The sequence below is a fragment of the Hypanus sabinus genome, chromosome 11 (genome assembly GCF_030144855.1).
Source record: "Hypanus sabinus isolate sHypSab1 chromosome 11, sHypSab1.hap1, whole genome shotgun sequence".
In the NCBI taxonomy this organism is placed as follows: domain Eukaryota; kingdom Metazoa; phylum Chordata; class Chondrichthyes; order Myliobatiformes; family Dasyatidae; genus Hypanus; species Hypanus sabinus.
The window spans coordinates 22361824-22384323 of record NC_082716.1 but is presented as its reverse complement, the minus strand read 5'-3'; the positions used below and the strand labels follow the sequence as shown (position 1 = coordinate 22384323).

At 42.9% G+C, this 22500-nt stretch overlaps 1 protein-coding gene across 1 annotated transcript in view; it reads right to left on the bottom strand.

Moving 5' to 3' along the window:
* The window catches only part of acp5b (acid phosphatase 5b, tartrate resistant), a 34235-nt gene extending 11735 nt beyond the window's left edge, over positions 1-22500 (bottom strand). Inside the window, exons 1-4 of the mRNA XM_059985231.1 lie at positions 22293-22500; positions 16929-17122; positions 15635-15762; positions 6342-6533 (exon numbers count right to left, since the gene is read on the bottom strand). Coding sequence (XP_059841214.1) covers positions 6342-6533; positions 15635-15762; positions 16929-17122; positions 22293-22365 — 587 coding nt within the window. The 5' untranslated portion in view covers positions 22366-22500. The remainder of the gene's footprint in view (positions 1-6341; positions 6534-15634; positions 15763-16928; positions 17123-22292) is intronic.

Genomic DNA, 22500 nt, shown 5'->3' with positions numbered 1-22500 from the left:
ACGGGCAGCGTGGCTCAAAAGGCCAGAGAGCCTATTCCACACTGTATCTCAATAAATATTTAAAAAATTTAAACTGCCTTTTGTTTTGCAAAAGAGAAGCCAGGACAGTGTGTTGTGTCCCAGGTACCAGGGTCCAGGATGTCTCAGAGTGGCTGCAGGAGATTCTCAAGGGGGAGAGTGATCAACCAGAGGTCTTGGTGCACATTGGCACCAGTGATGTAGGTAGAAAAGGGGAAGAGGTCTTGTGCAGTGAGTATAGGGAGTTAGGGAAAAAGCTGAAGAACAGGACATCCAAGGTAGTAATTTGCAGAATACTCCCAGTGCTAGTCAGGGCAGGAATAGGATGATGATGATGATGATGATGCAGATGAATAAGTGGCAGATGAAGTGGTGTGGGGGCAATGTTTCAGATTTCAGGGTCGTTGTACTCTCTTCTACAGAAGGTACGACCTGTATAGAAAGGGTGGGTTACACCTGAACCCAATGGAGACCAATATCTTTGCAGGTAGGTTTGCTAGAGTTGTTGCGGAGGGTTTAAGGATGACGTGTATCGGAGCTTTAGGGCTGAGGATGGGGCAGTTGGTATACAAGTAGATGCAGTGTGTAATAAGACTGAGGAAGGATAGGCAGATTACAGGGCAAAATTGCAGTCAGTGGGATGAGGTGAAATGTAACATGGGGGCAAAAACAAAAAGAGTGATGAATACAGGGCTGAAGGTGTTATATTTGAATGCATGCTGTATATGGAATAAGCTTTTTGATCTTGCAGTACAGTAAGAGATTGGCAGCCAAGATGTTGTGGGCATCACTGAGTCATGGCTGAAAGGAGATCATAGTTGGGAGCTTAACAGCTAAGGATGCACATTGTATCGAAAGGACAGGCAGGAAGACAGAGGAGGTGGGTTGGCTCTGTTAGTAAAAAAATTAAATCAAATCCTTAGAAAAAGGTGGCATAGGATCAGAAGATGGAGAATTGTTTTGGGTAAAAAGACTCTGATGAGAGTTATAGACAGGTGCCCAAACTATAGCCAGGATGTAGGATAATTTTCAACAGGAAGTAGAAAAAGCATATAATAAAAGCCCAATGTTACGATAGTCATGGGGATTTCAATATGCTGATAGGTTGCGAAAACCAGGTTGGTGCTGGATTCCAAGCCAGATGGCTTTTTCGAGCAGCTTGTGGTTGTGCCCACTAGGAGATCAGGAATTTTGGATTGGGTGTTGTGGAATGAACCAGACTTGATTGGGAGTTTAAGGTAAAGGAACAAGTGGGAGTCAGTGATCATAATATGATAGAATTCACCCTGCAGTTTGTGAGGGCAAAGCTAAAGTCAGATGTATCAGAATTACAGTGGAGGAAGGGAATTACAGAGGCATGAGAGAAAAACCAGCAAAGTTGATTGGAAGGGAACACTAGCAGGGATGATGGTAGAACAGCATCATCAAACAACACAGGAGAGAGTTTCTGGGGGGCAAATTTGGAAGGGATAGGATAGATACATCCCAGAGATGAAGAAGTACTTTAAAGGGAGGATGAGGTAGCCGTGAATAATAGGAGAAATCAAAGATAGCATAAAATCACAATATCATCATAATATAACAAAAATTAATGGGAAGTTGGAGCAATGGTAAGCTTTTAAAAAACAGCAGATGGAAACTAAAAAAACATAAGGAGAGAAAAGATGAAATATGAAGAACTTGTATAAGATAACTTGAATAGTCTCTTCCTGTACTGTTCCTTCATGAAATCATCTTTGTATGTTACCTAGTTAGAGCTCAGAAAGCAATGGCAAACTACAGTCTGCGAACATAAGGACCCAAAGCTTCCAAAGAGGGCAACTGGCAATTTCAGCAGGGGAACGTCACCAACTTGCTGTAGGACCCAGATTTACTTAGTGATAGCTGTCAATGATTTCTGGCCATGAGCTTCACCTTGAATTAATCTACACTCCCCTGCCTTTCTGGGATTCTTGAGTATTATGCTGCAATGTAACATCTCTAAACCATGCCACATCAGGCTAGCATAGGATGGCAATTAAAATGAATGCAGATTTACCCTTCCTTTACCCCTACCTCTCCTGCCCCCCCCCCATCTTCTTAATCTGGCTTTTTCCCCTTTCCTTTTCTGCCTTGATGAAAGGTTTTGACCCAAAATATTGACTGTTCATTCCCCTTGCAAAGATGCTGACTTGCTATGTTCCTCCAGCACTTTATGTGTGTTATTCTTCACTTTAATGGGGATTCTCAGCTGACAGATGAGAGCTACAGTGCAATTACAGTACAGAAGGAGCTCGTTCGGCCCTTTGTATCCATCCTGGCTCCTGGAAAGCAGTGCCACTACCCTTCTATATCCATGAAGCTCTGGAAGTTTCTCCTCCTCGTGTACCTTACTATGACTCATCATCTCCACTTCTAACGTCCTCATGGGCAGTGCATTACCAGTCATTTCAAGCAATCCATTTCAAAGTAAATTGGTTTAATTTAATTAACATATTTTTATTTAGAGATACAGCACTATAACAGGCCATTTAAATCCAATGAGCTTACATTGCTCAATTCCACCCACGTGACTGATGAACCTACTAACCCACACATTATTGGGAATGTGGGAGGACACCAGAGCATCTGGAAGAAAGCCATGTGGTCACAAGGGGTACACATAAACTCCTTACAAACAACAGCCCGAATTAACACAGATTACTGACATTGTAATAGCATTACATTAGCCGCTACACTACCAAGAATAGCTTAATGGCCTGAGTTTCATGATCTCTTAGTTAATGATTTTAGTTTTTGCAATTTTATAATAGTTTAGACTGATATCATCTATTTCAGATAAAATTGTTAAAATTAATTATGAGCTTTGACATTTAGCTTTATCTCCCATGTCTGAGCACCTGGCTGACAATTCCTGGTATGAAGCAGCAAGACTATGTTATAGAAAACATAGAAAACCTACAGCACAATACAGGTCCTTTGACTCACACATCGAACATGTCCTTATCTTAGAAATTACTAGGGATATTTTTCTAAGCTCCATGTACCTATTCAAAAGTCTCTTAAAAGACCCTATCGTATCCGCCTCCACCACCATTGCTGGCAGCCCATTCCACGCACTCACCACTCTCTGCATAAAAAAACTTAACCGTGACTTCTCCTCTGTACCTACTCCTCAGCACCCTAAACCTGTGTCCTCTTGTGGCAACCATTTCAGTCCTGGTAAAAAGCCCCTGACTATCCACACGACCAATGCCTCTCATCATCTTATACACCTCTATCAGGTCACCTCTCATCCTCCGTCGCTCCAAGGAGAAAAGGCCAAGTTCACTCAACCTATTCTCATAAGGCATGCTCTCCAATCCAGGCAACATCTTTGTAAATCTCCTCTGCACCCTTTCAATGGCTTCCATATCGTTCCTGTAGTGAGGCGACCAGAGCTGAGCACAGTACTCCAAGTGGAGTCTGACCAGGGTCCTGTATAGCTGCAATATTACCTCTCGGCTCCTAAATTCAATTCCATGATTGATGAAGGCCAATACACCGTATGCCTTCTTAACCACAGAGTCAACCTGCGCAGCTGCTTTGAGCATCCTATGGACTTGGACCCCAAGATCCCTCTGATCCTCCACACTGCCAAGAGTCTTACCTTAATACTATATTCTGCCATCATATTTGACCTACCAAAATAAACCACTTCACACTTATCTGGGTTGAACTCCATCTGCCACTTCTCAGCCCAGTTTTGCATCCTATCAATGTCCTGCTGTAACCTCTTACAGCCCTCCACACCTCCAACCTTTGTGTCATGAGCAAACTTACTAATCCATTCCCCCACTTCTTCATCCAGGTCATTTATAAAAATCGTGAAGAGAAGGGGTCCCAGAACAGATCCCTGAGGCACACCACTGGTCACCAACCTCCATGCAGAATATGACCCGTCTACAACCACTCTTTGCCTTCTGTGGGCAAGCGAGTTCTAGATCCACAAAACAATGTCCCTTTGGATCCCATACCTCCTTACTTTCTCAATAAGCCTTGCATGGGGAACCTTATCAAATGCCTTGCTGATATCCATATACACTACATCTACTTCCCTTCCTTCATCAATGTGTTTAGTCACAGCCTCAAAAAATTTTATCAGGCTCATAAGACAAGACCTGCCTTTGACAAAGCCATGCTGACTATTCCTAATCATAGTATGCCTCTCCAAATGTTCATAAATCCTGCCTCTCAGGATCTTCTCCATCAACTTACCAACCACTGAAGTAAGACTTACTGGTCTATAATTTCCTGGGCAATCCTTGAAAAAAGGACAACGTCCGCAACCCTCCTATCCTCCGGAACCTCTCCCGTCCCCATTGATGATTCAAAGATCATCGCCAGAGGCTCAGCAATCTCCTCCCTTCCCTTCCACAGTAGCCTGGGGTACATCTCATCCGGTCCTGGCGACTTATCTAATTTGATGCTTTCCAAAAGGTCCAGCACATCCTCTTTCTTAATATCTTCATTGTCAATCTTTTCAGTCAGCTGCAAGTCACCAAAATCCTTTTCCATAATGAATACTGAAGTAAAGTATTCATTAATTACCTCTGCTATTTCCTCTGGTTCCATATACACTTTCCCACTGTCACACTTGATAGGACCTATTCTCTTATGTCATATCCTCTTGCTCTTCACATAATTGTAGTATGCCTTGGGGTTTTCCTTAATCCTGCCCGCTAAGGCCTTCTCATGGCTCTCCCAATTTTCTTCCTGTTAGCCTTATAATCTTCTAGATCTCTAACATTACCTAGCTCTCCGAACCTTTTGTAAGCTTTTCTTTTCTTCTTGACTAGATTTATTAAACCTTTGTACACCGCGGTTCCTGTACCCTACCATAACTTCCCTGTCTCATTGGAACATACCTGTGCAGAACTCCACACAAATATCCCCTGAACATTTACCACATCTCTTCCATACTCTTTCCTGAGAACATCTGTTCCCAATTTAAGATTCCAATTTCCTGCCTGGAAGCCTCATAATTCCCACTACTCCAATTAAACACTTTTCTAACTTGTCTGTTCCTATCTCTCTCCAATGCTACTGTAAAGGAGATAGAATTGTGATCACTATCTCTAATTTGCTTTCCTTTTCCCACTGAGAGATCTGACACCTGACCAGGTTCATTTCCCAATACCAGATAAAATACAGTCTCTCTTCTTGTAGGTCTATCTACATATTGTGTCAAGAAACCTTCCTGAACACACCTAACAAACTCCACCCCCTCTAAACCCCTTGCTCTAGGGAGATGCCAATTGATATTTGGGAAATTAAAATCTCCCATCACAACAACTCCGTTATTATTACACCTTTCCAGGATCTGTTTCCCTATCTGCTCCTTGATATCCCTGTTACTGTTGGGTGACTACTGGGTGACCCCTTCCTGTTCCTAACCTCCACCCACAGAGACTCCGTAGACAATCCCTCCATGACGTCCACCTTTTCTGCAGCAGTGACACTATCTCTGATCATCAGTGCCACACCCCCACCTCTTTTGCCTCCCTCCCTGTCCTTTCTGAAACATCTAAAACCTGGCACTTGAAGTAACCGTTCCTGTCTGTCCCTGAGCCATCCAAGTTTCTGTAATGGCCACCACATCATAGCTCCAAGAACTGATCCACTCTCTAAGCTCATCCGCTTTGTTCACAATACTCCTAGCGTTAAAATAGACGCACCTCAATACATCCGCCTGAGCATGTCCCTTCTCTATCACCTGCCTATTCTCCCTCACACACTGTCTCCAAGCTTTCTCCATTTGTGAGCCAACAACTTCTTCCCCAGTCTCTTCAGTTCAGTTCCCACCCCCTACAATTCTAGTTTATACTCTCCCCATTAGCTTTGCAAACCTGTCACCCGCTGTCAAGCTGGCACCGAGGCCTTGCTGCCAATCCCAGCTGAAGAGTCATAGAGGATTAACGAGATAAACCCTCTGCAGCCAGACTTGCAAAGTGCATGTGGGCAAGGGCCATGGACATGAAACTAGGTAGAAGGTTAAAGCCAGAGAGATCTAGCCCAGTCCAGATAATAGATCTGCAAGTATGCCTTGGAAAGTATGTGGATCAGATCCTGCACCTGATGTTTGAACTCCCACGTAGGCACTTGAATCCTCATACAGTATGTGCCACCTATGTGGTGTTTCCATGTACTTTCTCAAACTATTGAAACCAGAATTGTGAAGTATGAAAACTAATTACACATGATCTAGACTTTAATTGATTTCTTTTGGAGGGGTTGGTTCTATTTTGTAAAACAGCACCCTGGACGTGATTTTTCTTTGTTGCCCTTTTTTTTTGGATTGTTACCTGGAACTTGCCAGCTTTTTCTGGATCCACTGAAGTTGCTCCTGGGCTAAATGAGGATCTTCTGGTCCTATTGGCTGGTTCTTTTCATATGTGTTCCCACAGATCACAACGGTGTCAATCATCAAAATGGTGACAGAAGCATTGGTATTAGGGATCCTGAAAGCCAACTCATAGTAGAGATGTGGGAAATTCCTATAATAAAGGGTATAAACCATTTAATTCCATATTGAGCAAAATGCTTTGGCTTTTCCAACTGAACTCTTGCTAACCTCAGCTCTGGATTCTTGAGAACAAAACTGCATTGGCTATCTCATGCTGACTGGATTCTAATATCCAGAGTTTTCCCACAGATGTTTAGGATGCTGTCAACTTTAGAAGCTGCAAATCTCATCGGAACCATCTTTAATTGGATACACAGTGATGCAAGTTATTCTGAGGCCCAGCACACTGTGTTCCTCCCACATCCAATGGCCTGGTGGATAGTCTTGTTGGCGGCAAACAGCCCTTTCCATGTTCTCTGGTTTGGAGCCAGATATCTGAACTTTGGGGGGTGGGGGTGGGGGAGGTGTTGAGGGTCATCCTCCCTGCAGGTCTTACAAAAAGCTTGCTTTCAAAATTTGCTGGGCTGTTTTCTACCATTTTCAGAGTGCTTTCTGTGGCTGAGTATTTGACTCCTGTGATCTGTTTCAAAGTCAGAAACTATAGAGGGTCTCCATGACCTGTTTCCTGTGGTTTGAGGAGCAGCGATCTGATCTGCTTGTTGGTAGGGTAATCAGCTGCTCAAAGTCATCCCTGGTGTAGGTGAGTGGATGGGGAACCAGGTGAGCTGATGGGCCTCTGGGAGGAGATAGGTTGATAGATTGCAGGGAAATAAGACCATAAGACATTGGAACAGAAATAGGCCATTTGGCCTATTGAGTCTGCTCTGGTGTTCCTTCATGGATGATTTATTTTCCCTCTCAACTCCATTCTCAGTGCGAGAACGGGATTTCTCTGAAAGCTAACCTAGACTTGACAGGTCAGTGGCCTCCTTCTATATTATCCTTCTCTGATTATTGTCACCTTCTCGCTGTGGACAGACGTGAGCTCCTGGGATTGAGAGCAATGCTTTAGCTCCTGGTAGGGTCACGCATGGCAGGAATGTTGTGGGGTAAGTTCCAGACAAAAAGCGATCCAACCAAGTCCTCAGTGGCGGAGCTGGTGGAAGATGATGACGCATCACAACGGCAGTGAAGGGTCCCCACTCACCTTGCATTCCATACCACGGGACCCTGACCCCGATCTGTCATGGACCCTGTGGTAACTGCCTCCCTCTATTAAACAGAGTCAGATACAGGCACACCCCATTAAGGAAATTCACCCTAACATCCTGGTGATCAGCAAATGGCAAAAGGGGCAAGATTGTGAGGTCTGGAAGATGTGGATCCTGGATCAGCCTCTACAGGCACCTGAAGACTCACCAAAGGACAACCCCTTAGGAGAAGATCACAGACAGCAGAGCGATCACATCACTACTACTCTACATAATCGGGAACTATGACAAATAACATGCAGCAAATGCACTGTGGGTGAAGCTCACTTCTCCATTCAGCCTAGACCACTGATTCCCAATACCCTTGGGTAGGGTCCCGTGCAGATCACAGCAAAGCTTAAATAAGTTTGATATCATTTGGTTAAAAAATTCACAAAACAGGGGAAAATGAAGAAAAGCTATACTTGGCATGATGGGTGGTGTTGTTGACAGTCTCCAGAATTATCCAGGACACCTATAGCTTCTTAGAAGTAGTGGCTGTGCTGATAAGACCATAAGCCATAGGAGCAGAATTAGGCCATTCAGCCCATCAAGTCTTCTCCGCCATGATGTTAAGCATACAGTATTAATGATTCAAGATTCAAGGTGGTTTATTTTCATTCTTCAGTACACGAGAGTAAAGAAGGATGAAATGATCGTTACTCTGGATCGATGCAGCATAAAAATACACAATAAGCATAAAGAACAATTTTTTAAAGATCATTATAAATATAAAAGCAATTCTATAAACCAGAATGTACAAATAAATATTATAAGCACAGATTGATTCTAAGTAGATAATGCGACGCTGGATGACGTGCATGTAGGAGTGGTGGGTAATGCGTGGAGGCATTGATCAGCCTGACAGCTTGGGAGAAGTAGCTGCTTTTGAATCTGGTGTCCCTGGTGTGGATGCTGTGTGACCTCTTTCCTGATGGGACCCATCGCAGGGTGGGTGGGATCCTTCATGATTTTGCGGGCCTTTTCTCAGCACCTTTCTGTATACCTGTCCTATGAAGAGATACCTATTCACAGAGTGCAAATCAGGATTGGGCTGGTTCATCCCACCCGCCAACAGCAACAGGTTCACCAGCTGTCATGGTGGTGTCTAGAAAGGAATGGTGAGAGCGACCCCATTTTCTTTTCATCCCACATGATCCCTCCACCTGAGGGTTGTTCCACACAACTGAAAAGCTCCGGTCTGGACCGTAACAGCGCGCGTGCCCAGCCGCGGTGGGTCAGGATGTCCGCAGCAATGACCCCTGTCAGGTTTGGTCACTCTCTGCAGAGGAAACCGCTCTCCAGGGCAGCTTGCGCTACAATATATTAGGAGGACTACCTACTACTCAATGTTTGCCACTGACCATGGATCAGCAGACGCAGACGGTGTATTGAGTGGCTCTGTTGTGTTGTTATTCCCTCCCAGCCCCATCCCACCCCAAAGGGAAGACAAGTCAGTTACCAGTAAGTTGCTCATGAAACTGACATGAGCTCATTGTCTGGCCATCTTCCTCTCCCCCTCACTCTCAATTTGCTCTTCTTTGTCTGGGCACTGTTCTCCATCTTCCTCCCACTCACTCCATACAACTTACGGAGTCATTTGGACAGGCAGAGAGCTTGTGAGTTGCTGATGGGATCTTAGGGAGAACCCACAGGAAAGGGAGTAGGATTTTAAACGAGTGGCTCTATTAGAGGCTTCCAAGGCAGCTGAGGTGACACGAAGTTCATCCAAGTAGCTGACTCATATAAGAACCAAAGGGGGTTTGCAAAGCTAAACAGCACATGCAAACCTGTAACCAATACAACTGAGGAAAGAATCCAATCTAAAAATGGTCCTCCTCCTGAGATTTTATTTGGCAGCTAAGGGTGGACTTGGCCTCTGAGCACATCCTAAAGGCTAGTTACCATTAAGTAAATTAATGCTGCCATCTCTCCAAAATATCATTTGTAAGCTGAAGGATTTTTGTTTTCTTTTGGAGTAGAGATATAACTAGGAGTTTGTATAACTACCATCACTGCTCTATTCTTTGTACACTTAAACTGGGTGGCTAGACACAGCTCAAACGCCATTTATAAATTCACTGATGACATCCCTGATGTTGGCAGAACCTCAGACTGTGATGAAGAATTGTGCAGGAGTGAAATACATTAAGAACTTAAGAAATAGGAGCAGGAGTAGGCCATCTGGCCCATCGAGCCTGCTCTGCCATTCAATAAGATCATGGCTGATCTGGCCATGGACTCATCTCCATCTACCTGCTTTTCCCCATTACCTCTAATTCCCTTACTATGCAAAAGTCTATCCAACCTTGTCATAAATATATTTACTGAGGTAGCCTCCACTGCTTCATTGGGCAGAGAATTCCACAGATTCACCACTCTCCAATTAAGCAGTCCTCTTCATCTCCATTCTAAATCTACTCCTCCAAATCTTGAGGCTACGTCCCCTAGTTCTAGTCTTACCTACCAGTGGAAACAACTTTCCTGCCTCCATCTTATCTATTCCTTTCATAATTTTATATGTTTTTATAAGATCTCCTCTCATTCTTCCCAGGTGACTCAATCTCTCCTCATAGTCTAACACCCCCATCTCTGGAATCAACCTGGTGAACCTCCTCTGCACTGCCTCCAAAGCCAGTGTATCTTTCCTCAAGTAAGGAGACCAGAACTGCATACAGTACTCCAGGTGCGGCCTCACCAGTACCCTGTATAGTTGCAGCATGACCTCCCTGCTCTTGAATTCAATCCCTCTAGCAATGAAGGCCAACATCCCATTTGCCTTCTTGATAACCTGCTGCACCTGCAAACCTACCTTTTGTGATTCATGCACAAGCACTCCCAAGTCCCTCTGTGCAGAAGCATGCTGCAGCTTTTTACCACTTTAATAATCTGCTCTTCCATTTTTCCTTCCAAAGTGGATGACATCACAGTTACCAATGTTGTACTCCATTTGCCTGACCCTTGCCCACTCACTTAACCTATCTATGTCTCTCTGCAATTGTGGTCACCAGCAACAACAATGGGGTCCACCAGCTCCCACATCATGCAGCTACAGCACATCACCTGATCCTGCATCATCCTGTTATTTAATTAGCTATAATTTAGCGACTTTTTACTTGCTACTTACCTCTGCCTCCTCACCGAAGCCTCTTGAGCCCAAACCTCAAGTTCCCACTCCTACACTGGTCCACTCACACAATAGCCGCTCCGCTTTGACCCTGCTTTACCTCCATTTGTTCCTGCTAATGAATCGCAAATCGATTGGTCTGCCACTAATGCGCTGAGCCCCACGAAACAGTACTTTTTAAATTTCTTCTCTCCGACCTGTGTGAAGCTCGCTCTCTCTTCGAATCGATTGATCCACTGCATCTCGGTTGGCTGAGTGGTGGCTCAACCAGAGCCTTGTGCTCAGTGTCAGTAAAATAAAGGATTCAGGAGCAGGAGGTCAGGAGAGCACACATCCCCACATCAGTCCTCATTAAGCGGTCGGCTGTGGAATGGGTTCATAGCTTCAAGTTCCTGAGCATCACAGAAAATCTATCCTGGGCCCAACGTATTGATGCAATCTTGAAGAAGGCATGTTAGTTCCTGGGCAAACTTCATTAGGAGTTTGAGGAGATTTGGTATGCCACCAGAGACTCTATCAAATTTCTACAGATGTACCAAGGAGAGCATTCTGACTGTATGAAGGCTCAATGCACAGGGTCAAAAGAGGCTGCAGAGGGTTGTGGACTCGGCCAGCTCCATCATGGGTACAAGCCACTCCACTATGGAGAACATCTCCAACGGGGGGGGGGGGGGGGGGGGGGGCTTCAAGAGGTGGCATCCTTCATTAAGGACACTCACAATCGGGACATGCTGTCTGCTCACTGCCACCATCAAAGAGGAGGTACAGGAGCTTGAAGATGCACACTCAATGTTTTAGAAGCAGCTTCTTGCCTCTGCCATCAGATATATGAATGATGCATGAAAACAACATCGCCATCCTCTTTTATGCTGGTATTTTTAAGTTTTATGCCTGAAAAATCAACTGTTTACTCCCCTCCGTAGAGGCGTGACCTGCTGAGGTCCTCCACCATTTTGTGTGTGTTACTCCTGTTCTCATGTCAACCTGGGCAGGTACAGATCCTCCACAAAGCTGTGCCTTCACACCCGATATGAAGGAACATTCCTGCGACTATACCCAGCTTGGCAGGATCCCTTACATTTCAGTCCCTTATCCAGGTTTCACAATAGGATTTAGGTCCACTTATAGTCAAATAGTAAAAACATGGACAACTCAGAATCAGAATCAGGTTTCATATCACTGTAATATGTCATGAAATTTGTTAACTGTAGAAGCAGTGCAATGCAATTCATGTTAATATAGAAAGAAACTGTGAATTACAGTAAGTATATGTATCTCTATATTTCGATATTGACATGGAAATGGAAGTGGGTGAAGCAGAGCCAGAGGGACCAGAGGCCATGGCAGGACAAGCCACTGCACAGGATGCCAGATATCAGAGGTGGCTGACATAAGAAAGTCCTACTAATGGCTGGAAATGGCAGGGCAGAAGGACAGCACAGAGGTGATGCACATGGCTGCTCAAGAACAATAGAAGCAGGGGTCTATCACACCAGGCAAGACCCACAATGCAGACTGTGCAAGGAATTCACAGAAACCATCCAGCACATAGTAGCAGGGTGCAAGATCCAGACAGGGACAGCATACACTGAACGGCACAACCAAGTTGCAGGAATTGTGTACAGGAACATCCGTGCTGGTTATGGGTTGGACATTCCCAAGTCCAAATGGGAAACACACAAGAAGGTAATGCAGAATGACGGAACTAAGATCCTGTGGGACTTCCAAATACAGACTGGTGTGCAGCTACTGGCCAACCAACCAGACGTAGTAATACTGGACAAGGAACAGAAGGAAGCAATAGTCATAGATGAGGCAATCCCAAATGACAGTAACTTCAGGAAGAAAGAATACGAGAAGCTGGAGAAATACCAGGGTTTGAAAGAGCAGATAGAAAGGATGTGGAAGGTTAAAACCAGAGTAATCCTGATGGTGATAGGAGCACTTGGAGTTGTGACACCTGTGCTGGGAGAGTGGCTCCAACAAATCCTGGGACAGCATCTGAGATCTCGGTCCAGAAGAGCGCATTACTAGGAACAGCAAGGATACTGTGCCGAACCCTCAAGCTACCAGGCCTCTGGTAGAGGACCCGAGATTGAGGGAAAAATACACGTTCATGCCACCCTTAAGGGGGTGAGGAAAATATATCATAAACAGTTAAATTAAATAAACATAGAAAACCTACAGCGCATTACAGGCCCTTTGGCCCACAATGCTATGCCAAACATATACTTAATTTAGAAATTACCTAGGGTTACCCATAGCCCTCTATTTTTCTAAGCTCCAGGTACCTATCCAGGAGCCTCCTAAAAGACCCTGTTCTATCCACCTTCAGCACAGTCACCAGCAGCCCATTCCACACACTCACCACTCTCTGAGTAAAAATATTACCCCTGACATCCCCTCTGTACCTACATCCAAGCACCTTAAAACTGTGCCCTCACGGGCTAGCCATTTCAGCCCTGGGTAAAAGCCTCTGACTATCCACATGAACAATGACTCTCAACATCTTATACACCTCCATCAGGTCACTTCTCATCCTTTATCTCTCCAAGGAGAAAAGGCCAAGTTCTCTCAACCTATTCTCATAAGAAATGCTCCCCAATCCAGGCAACATCCTTGTAAATCTCCTCTGCACCTTTTCTATGGTTTCCACGTCCTTCCTATAGTAAGGTGACCAAAACTGAGCACAGTACTCCAAGTGGGGTCTGACCAGGGTCCTATATAGCTGCAACATTACCTCTCGGCTCTTGAACTCAATCCCACAGTTGATGAAGGCCAATGCACCGTATGCTTTCTTAACCACAGAGTCAAACAGCGCAGCAGCCTTGAGTGTCCTATGGACTCGGACCCCAAGATCCCTCTGATCCTCCACACTGCCAAGAGTCTTACCATTAATGCTATGTTCTGCCATCATATTTGATCTACCAAAATGAACCGCCTCACACTTATCTAGGTTGAACTCTATCTGCCAATTCTCAGCCCAGTTTTGCATCTTATTAATGTCCCACAGTAACCTCTGACAGCCCTCCACACTATCCACAACACCCCCAACCTTTGTGTGATCAGCAAATTTACTAACCCACCCCTCCACTTCCTCATCCAAGTCATTTAGAAAACTCACAAAGAGAAGGGGTACTAAAACAGATCCCTGAGGCACACCACTGGTAACCAACCTCCATGCAGAATGTGACCCGTCTACAACCACTCTTTGCCTTCCGCGGGCAAGCAAGTTCTGGATACACAAAGCAAGGTCCCCTTGGATCCCATGCCTCCTTACTTTCTCAATAAGCCTTGCGTGGGGTACATTATCAAATGTCTTGCTGAAATCCATATACACTACATCTACTGCTCTACCTTCATCAACGTGTTTAGTCACATCCTCAAAAAATTCAATCAGGCTCATTAGGAACGACCTGCCTTTGACAAAGCCATGCTGACTTTTCCTAATCATATTATGCCTCTCCAAATGTTCATAAATCCTGCCTCTCAGGATCTTCTCCATCAACTTACCAACCACTGAAGCAAGAGTGCAAGTAAGTAGTGCAAAAAATAGAAATAAAAAGGAATGAGTTAGTGTACATTGGTTCAATGTCCAGAAATTGGATGACAGAGGGGAAGAAGCTTTTGAATCATTGAGTGTGTGCCTTCAGGCTTCTGTACCTCCTTCCTGATGGTAACAATGAGAAGAAGGCATGTTCTGGTGGTGGTGGTGGACACTGCCTTTCTGAGGCACCATTTCTTAAAGAGGTTTTAGATACTATGGAGGCTATTGCCCATGATGGAGCTGACTAATTTTACAACTTGCTGTAACTTACTTTGATCCTGTGTAGTGGCTGCCCATACCAAACGTTGTTGCAGCCAGTTAGAATGGTCTCCACAGTAATCTGTAGAAAGTTGCAAGTGTTTTAGGTGACAAACCAAATCTCCTCAAAGCCCCCAGTGAAATATAGTCGATGCCTTGCTTCTTTATTGCTGTATCGATATGTTGGGGCAGGTTAGATCCTCAGAGATATCGACACCCAGAAACTTGAAATTGCTCACTCTCTCCACTTCTGATACCTCTATGAGGATTGGTGTGTGTTCCCTCACCTTACCCTTTCTGAAGGCCACAATCATCTTTGGTCTTGCTAATGTTGAGTGCAAGTTTGTTGCTGCAACACCACTCAACTAGCTGGTATATCTCACTCCTGTATGCCCCCTCATCATCATCTGAGATTCTTCCAGCAATGGTGGTATCATCAGCAAATTTACAGATGGCATTTGAGCTATACCTAGCCATACAGTCATGGGTGTAGAGAAACTAGAGCAGTGGGCTAAGCACACATCCCTGAGGTGTGCCAATGTTGATTGTCAGTGAGGTGGAGATGCTATTTCCAATCTCCATAAAAATGACAACAAGAGGTTGTCAAGCAATGAAACCAATTTGCTACGATTGTGGGAAAATATAACGGGAGAATCTGCAAGTTTTTATTTTGTTTTTGTTATCTTGCCAAAATTTCTGTTTAAGTAGGGCTAGTGTCTGTCACAAAATATTATATATTAACTAGATGATATCCCTTTAAAGTGGAATACTCAGTAACCAACTTCAATGCAAAAGACTAATTTTTTAACTTTACAGCGGAAGAAGACTGAGGCAGAAATTATCATTAAGTTTCTACATCTATTTATTTCATAAAGCAAACTTTTCCAAACAATGCAGGTTCTTTAGATGCCTCGGCCTTGTAGGTATCATTTCCATGGAGTAGATTAATGGTAGACTGTTTCTATTTCTAAGTTACTGAGAAAGTTAACACCAAGAAAATGTGGAAAGCAATTAATACTACCTTATTATTTCATTATAACTATTAACAACCTGATATTCAAATTACTTACCATCTCTTAGAAATTCCTGAATAAGCAATCTGTGCTGACACATTACCCAAATGGTCATGGTTCCCTGCCAGAATGTACCATGGTATATCAACAAGGGAGGGGGCTTTAAAAACGTTCTCAAATGTTTCCTATTCAGACAAGTAAAAAAAATTGCATCAGCTACTTAGTGTCTTAGTAATGGAGAAAGGGATTTAACTTATGAATGCGAGAGCAATTTTAAGAGAAATGCATGAATAGTTAATTAATAAGGAAACAAGAGTGTAAGTAGATTACTAAGACAGATCTGAATAAAAACTGTAATTAAAACATGCCATTTTTTTTCAAACAGGTGAATTTCCTCATATTTGTTCCACCTTAACTTTCTCTTGGTTACTTTTCATACTCATGTTAATTCAGAATTCTAGCTGCAAAAATTCTAAAATTTAACCATTGATAATCCAATCAGTAACAATTATAATTCTATTACAATAAATGACCAAGTTATATTTCATACTTCTACTGACTATGCTGATTTTAGTTTCTACTTGGATTGTTTTACAATAGTATATGACTTCAAAAGAAAGGATGTTCATTTAGCTAGAGAGTTGCAATGTCACTTCCAGCACACTACAAAGATCCAGAATAAATTTACCATTTTGTGTTGCTCATACGCACCTCAGAAAATTTCATACATCTTGTAGGTGAATTTTATAAGCAAATGTGTTACTTAAATTCACACTACATATACTTCTTAAGGGATACAAATTAATTTTACTACCCTCATATTTATTCGGATCCAATTGTGAAAAGTACTAGATTCTTATTTACTATCATGTATCCATTCACAGAGATTAAAACAACACATTCAATTTACAATAAGTTACCAAGTTTACTCACACTCAGTTTAAAACATAGAGATATTGACAATATTTGATCAAAAATCAATGAAGAGAAAACACTAGTAGAAGAAGCAAGTCTCATGTGGGATATAATACTCTATACATAGCACAGAAGTTAAACATAAGGCACCTATACTTCTCATGATCAATAATGCATGGAAAATTATTTGGAGTTTTATTTCTTTTCAATGGAGAGTAGAACCAGGTGTCTTGTCTAAGTAACTTCAAAAGGGAATTAGTGTGGCCTCTGTGACTTTCCAAGCTCAATATGAGAAGCAGTAGAGATGTAGGGACCAAGTTAACATACTATGGGAATATGGCATTACTGTATATCATCAGCCTAAATACATTTTATGAGAGTAGTCAAAGATTTCACTTCCTCTCAAATATGACTATAATGAATTAACAATATTCACCTTAAATCTGCAGTCATTTACACTTGTCACACCGTGGAAGTAGAAGTTATCTCCGACATTAAGCACAAAATCTACTCCAAATTTCTGGGCAACTCTCGCCATCTCTTGTGCTGTGGCTCTCTGGATGTCAGTCACATATGGTGGATGAGGGAGGCCTCCCCCATCTCCAAAGGCAATAAACTGGATGGCATTATCTTATAATTAAAAGAAAACAAAATATAACCCCGGATATAACTGCTTAGTCAACGCTCAAAGTATGCAGACATTATATGACCTTGAGATTCGTCTCCTTACAGTCAGCCATAAAAATAAGAAACCTAAAAGAATCGATCAAACGCCTGACATGCAGAGAGAGAAAAAAAACAAATGATGCAAACAATAAAAGAAAGCAAATGGTATTCAGAACAAAAGTGAGTTGATAGACACAGAGCCCCAAGCAGGCCTCAGACTCAACCTCAATTTATTGCAGAGCTGAGTAAACATCGCAGAGTCCTCAGACACAAAGTCAAGTGCAGAATCAGTAAGTAAAACAATTCAAAGCAGATGGCAAGTAGTTTACACTAACTACTGAAAAAGGCAAAAAAAATGCAACTAGGAGTCAAACACAAATAAAAGTTAGGTTGTACCAGGGCTAACTTATTCAATCTTTATTTAGACTGATATAGTAATTGTATTGAAAAGAAATAGTGAAAGGAAGGAGGAGGTTAGATTATTTGTGATCCAAAGTAGACAAAATTGCTTTGGGTAAAGAGGTCATGAAGAATTATTGGATACATATCTGAATGGAATACAAGGAAATGGAATGAGTACCAGTTAGAGTCAAAGGAAGGGAAAGGGGAAGGAGAGGAAGAATGCAAAATCTAAGAAAGGATGTGTTGACATTGGAGAGAATTCAGAGGAGGTTCAAGAGAATGATCCTGAGAATGGAAGGATTAATATATGAGAAGCATTTGATAGCTCTAGGCCTGTGTTTACTGGAGTTTATGAGAAGGGGATCTCATTGAAACCAACCAAATATTGAAAGGCCTGGATAGAATGGACCTAGAGAGGATGTTTCCAGTAGTGGGAGAGTCTAGGAGCAGAGGATACAGAATACAAGGTTGTCCCTTTAGAACACAGATGAGAAAAAAATTTCTTTAACCAGAGGGTAGTGAATCTGTGGACTTCATTGCCACAAACAACTGTGCAGACCAGGTCATTGGGTATATTTAAAGCAGAGGTTGATTGGTTCTTGATTAGTAAGGGTGTCAAAGATAAGAGGAAGGAGGCAGGAGAATGGGGTTGAGAAGGATAATAAATCTGTCATGATAGAATGGCAGAGCAGACCCGATGGGTCGAATGGTGAAAGGCCTTGATAAAGTAGACGTGGAGAGGATGTTTCCTATGGTGGGAGAGTCTAAGACCAGAGGACACAGCCTCAGAATAGAGGGGTGTCTGTTTAGAACAGAGATGAGGAGGAATTTCTTCTGCTAGAGAGCGGTGAATCTGTGGAATTCTTTGCCACAGGCAGCTGTGGAGGCCAAGTCTTTATGTGTATTTAAGGCAGAGGTTGATAGGTTCTTGATCAGTCAGGGCATAAAGGGATACGGGGAGAAGGCAGGAGATTGGAGCTGAGAGGAAAATGGATCAGCCATGATGGAATGGCAGAGCAGACTAGATGAACCAAATGGCCTAATTCTGCTCCTATATCTTATGGTTAAATGACCTAATCCTATGTCTAATGATCTTATGGTTAAAGGGAAGGCAAGATGGGCACAGGAGAAATTAAATGCTAAAAGGATGATAAAACAGCAATGCAGAATGTACAGAATTAAATGATTCATTGGGTAGATATACCAGGGTCATTATTTACAATCACTTATAAAAAAAATTAAGCTATAATTAAGATTCAAAATTGCTGAATTTGGTGCTGAGACTGAAAAGTTGTGAAGTGCAGAATGGAGTGGGAGGATGAAGTGGTAGTCAGCAAACTTTCATTTACTTTTATTCGAATAATGTAAGAGGCTGTAATCAGAGTAGCAAGGGGGCAGAAGCTAAGACCTATGCCTGCAGTCTGAACTTTAGATCTCCTCAGCGTTGTGGAGACTGTACCTCGAGCTGCAAATAAAAATATTCTAATTAAATATTGTACAAGTAAGTCACTTCTTTACTGAAGGGAAATGTTGTGGGTGTTACGGAGAGGAGGGAAAGGACCAAGTGTTGCACTCCCGGACCCGGAGGGGATGAAGCAGTTCGTACCAAAGAGAATGTAGAATGCTGCAAAGGTTGCAGGTTATACCAACAATGGTGAACATAATGGAGGATAAACTATTGGATACGGAAGCTGGTGGGATTTCGGGTTAGAAAACCCGAGAAGGAGAAGGAAGTGGAATGGGCACAGTCAATGGCTCGTTCAGTCGTGTGGAGAGAAATCTGAATTAAAAAGACGTATTGCAAGTACTGGTTTAGAAGATGTCAACGTCAAAAGTGGAGCAATGGGGATGTGAACACAAAGCACGGGACTAGTTCTTGCAAGAAGCAGGTTGGGAGTCAGTGGGGAGTTGGGCATCATGGTAGCATAGGGGTTAGTGTGACACTATTGGATCTCGGGACATCCCAGATTTCGAATCCAGTGCCGTTCTGTAAAGAGTCTTTGTACATCCTCCCAGTGGAATGGGAGGGTTTTCCACAGGTGCTCCAGTTTCGTCCCACAGTCCAAACACAGTGTACCAGGTAGGTTAGTTGGTCATTGTAAATTGTCCCGTGATTATCGGGGTAATCGGGGTTGTGGGGTTGCTGGGGTAGCACAGCTTGAAGGGCCAGAAGGGCCTACTCCACACTATCGCTAAATAAATCACTTTTATTTTCAATATTTATACATTTTGCCAGATGTTTAGGGTGGTGGGGGTGGAATCTTTGGCAAAGGCAGCATCTTTTGCCCATCGGTAATTGCCATCGAAAGTAAAGGTTGTGAGCTACCCTCTTGAACTGCCTTGGTGTTTCCAGTGAAGAATTGGGGATGGCAGTTCCAGAATTCAGACTTGGCAACAATTAAAGATCCATGATCTAGTTCCATGGTGTGGAACTTTGAGAGGCATCTGTGACCAATGATGTTCCTTTACATCTGAAAAACTTGCCCACCCTGGTGGTAGAGATCATGGGTTTGGGAGGTTCTACCAAAGTAACCCTTTCAGTTTTCACAGGGCACAAGCAACAATCATAGTGCAATTGTTCATCCTCATCCACACCTGGATGTAGCAGAAATGTGAGCAGACCCACTGGTTATGGGAGACTTTCATTCTGATACTACATCCTGTTCCTGGCATCTTACGGATAGTCCCACGGTGCTGCTGCAGAAGAAGGCAAGGGCAAATCACCTCTGTAGAAAAATTTGCCCAGAATGATCATGGTCATGACTGTGATCACCCACGTCATGCGACGCAGCACATGATGATGCTGCTGTTGTAAACAGGCTGGCACCTCAGTTTTAACCTACAGGCTGCTACTGGCTGCAGTGCTCCTCAGCAATCCAGAATTTGTTTTTTTCCTCATGGTAAAGTGAGGGACATTTTCTAATATTCCCTTAGGCATTAAGGAAGCAGCAGAAACGTACAGGGCTGCCGTTTGTAACTTCATGACCAGGTGCATGGCAGCTGTACATTTTGAACATTAAGGAAGTATAAAAGGAAATGAACTAAGAACGCAGAATATAGTACTGCATTTACAGAGAAAGTACCGTGCAGGTAGACAAATGAAGTGCAGAAACCATGGTGAGATAAACTGAGAGACTAAGAATTCATCTTTGACTTAGAGGTAGTTTACTGAAAGATAATTTACATACCTTGTGCAATTTCACCTGAACTAAGTATTTCTAAATGTTGCAATTCGAAATTTCTGCTTTACAGAAAATATAGTGAACATATACCCTCTGTGGCCACTTTATTAAGTACACTTGGACAGCTGCTTGTTAAAAATCTAATCAGCCAATCATGTGGCAGCATCTCAATACAAAAATATCATGCAGGCATGGTCAGCAGGTTCAGACCAAATATCAGAATGGGGAAGAAATGTGATCTAGGTGTCTAAGTTGAATGACTGCTGGTGCCAGATGGGGTACTTTGAGTATCTCAGAAACTGCTGATCTCCTGGGCGTATCACACACAACAGTCTCAAGAGTTTACAGAGAATGCTGTGAAAAACAAAAAACATCCAGTGAGTGGTGGTGCTACGGCCATAAGTGCTTTGTGAATGGGCGAGTTCAGAGGAGAATGGCCAGGCTGTTTCAAACTGACAGTAAGTCAAATAACCACACATTGCAACAGTGGAGTGCAGAAATGCATCTCCAAACCCACAACAAATCGAACCTTGAAGTGGAAGGGCTACAGTAGCAGAAGACCTCACCAGGTTCCACTCCCATACCTAATGAAATGTCCACTGAGTGTGTGTCGTTGATAATAAACCTGACTCCTGCTTCACACAAAATGCTGGAGGAAATCAGGTCAAGCAACATCTATGGAAAGGAATAGAGTCAACATTTCAAGTTCAAGTTTAATTGTCATTCAACCATACACATGACAAAGCAGTGTTCCTCCCAGGCCAAGGTGCAAAACACAGTACCAACAGTCACTGCACATATAGTACATATAATTACAAGGGGTGATTGATAAGTTTGTGGTCTTAGGTAGAAGGAGTCAATTTTAGAAAACCTAGCACATTTATTTTTCAACATAGCCCCCTCCTACACTTACACACTTAGTCCAGTGGTCGTGGAGCATGCGGATCTTGGACCTCCAGAAAGTGTCCACAGCAGGGGTGATTGATAAGTTTGTGGCCTAAGGTAGAAGGAGATGAGTTATATAGCTCTTGTTACATGCACATGCAGTTCGGCTCTTTGAGTGATTAGGCAGAAAGTTTGAAGTTAATAACTCATCTCCTTCTACCTTAGGCCACGAACTTATCAATCACCCCTGATGAGTTATTAATAGAATAGGTGATAGAAAAGGTAAAGGGCTAAAGAAGATGCCCTTTTCCTTCTTATTCTGGCTTCTTCCTCCTTCCCTTCCAGCCCTAATGAAGGAACTTAGCCCAGAGGGTTGACTCTTTATTCCTTTCCCATCGATGCTGAGTTCCGCTAGCATTTTGTGTGTGTTACTCTGCATTTCCAGCATCTGCAGAATCTCTTGTGTTTCTAATGGTTCATACTGAGAGGAATTTGCACTTTTTGCTGCCCCTTTTAAGCAAATAACTTCAGAGATATTTTACTGAGAGTTGCCCTTGTACCATCTCATCTGAACAAAGCATTTCTAAATGTTGTGATTAGAAACGTCTGCTTTACAGAAGATATAAGTTAACATACAGACGATATGTAAACTAAACACCGCTTACCTTTTTGTAGATAGGGTTGTACATATTGGAAATAAAGGAATGCCATGTAAAGTAGTTGTTGAAACCGGCTCATGATCAAACAATAGGAAACGTATGACCGGGCAACACAGCGTGGTCTGATTTTTACCTGTGCTTGAGTCTTTTCTTCAAAGTAAAAAATCTACACAAAAACTTTAAAAGGAAACATTAGTTCTTCTATGGTCATGAA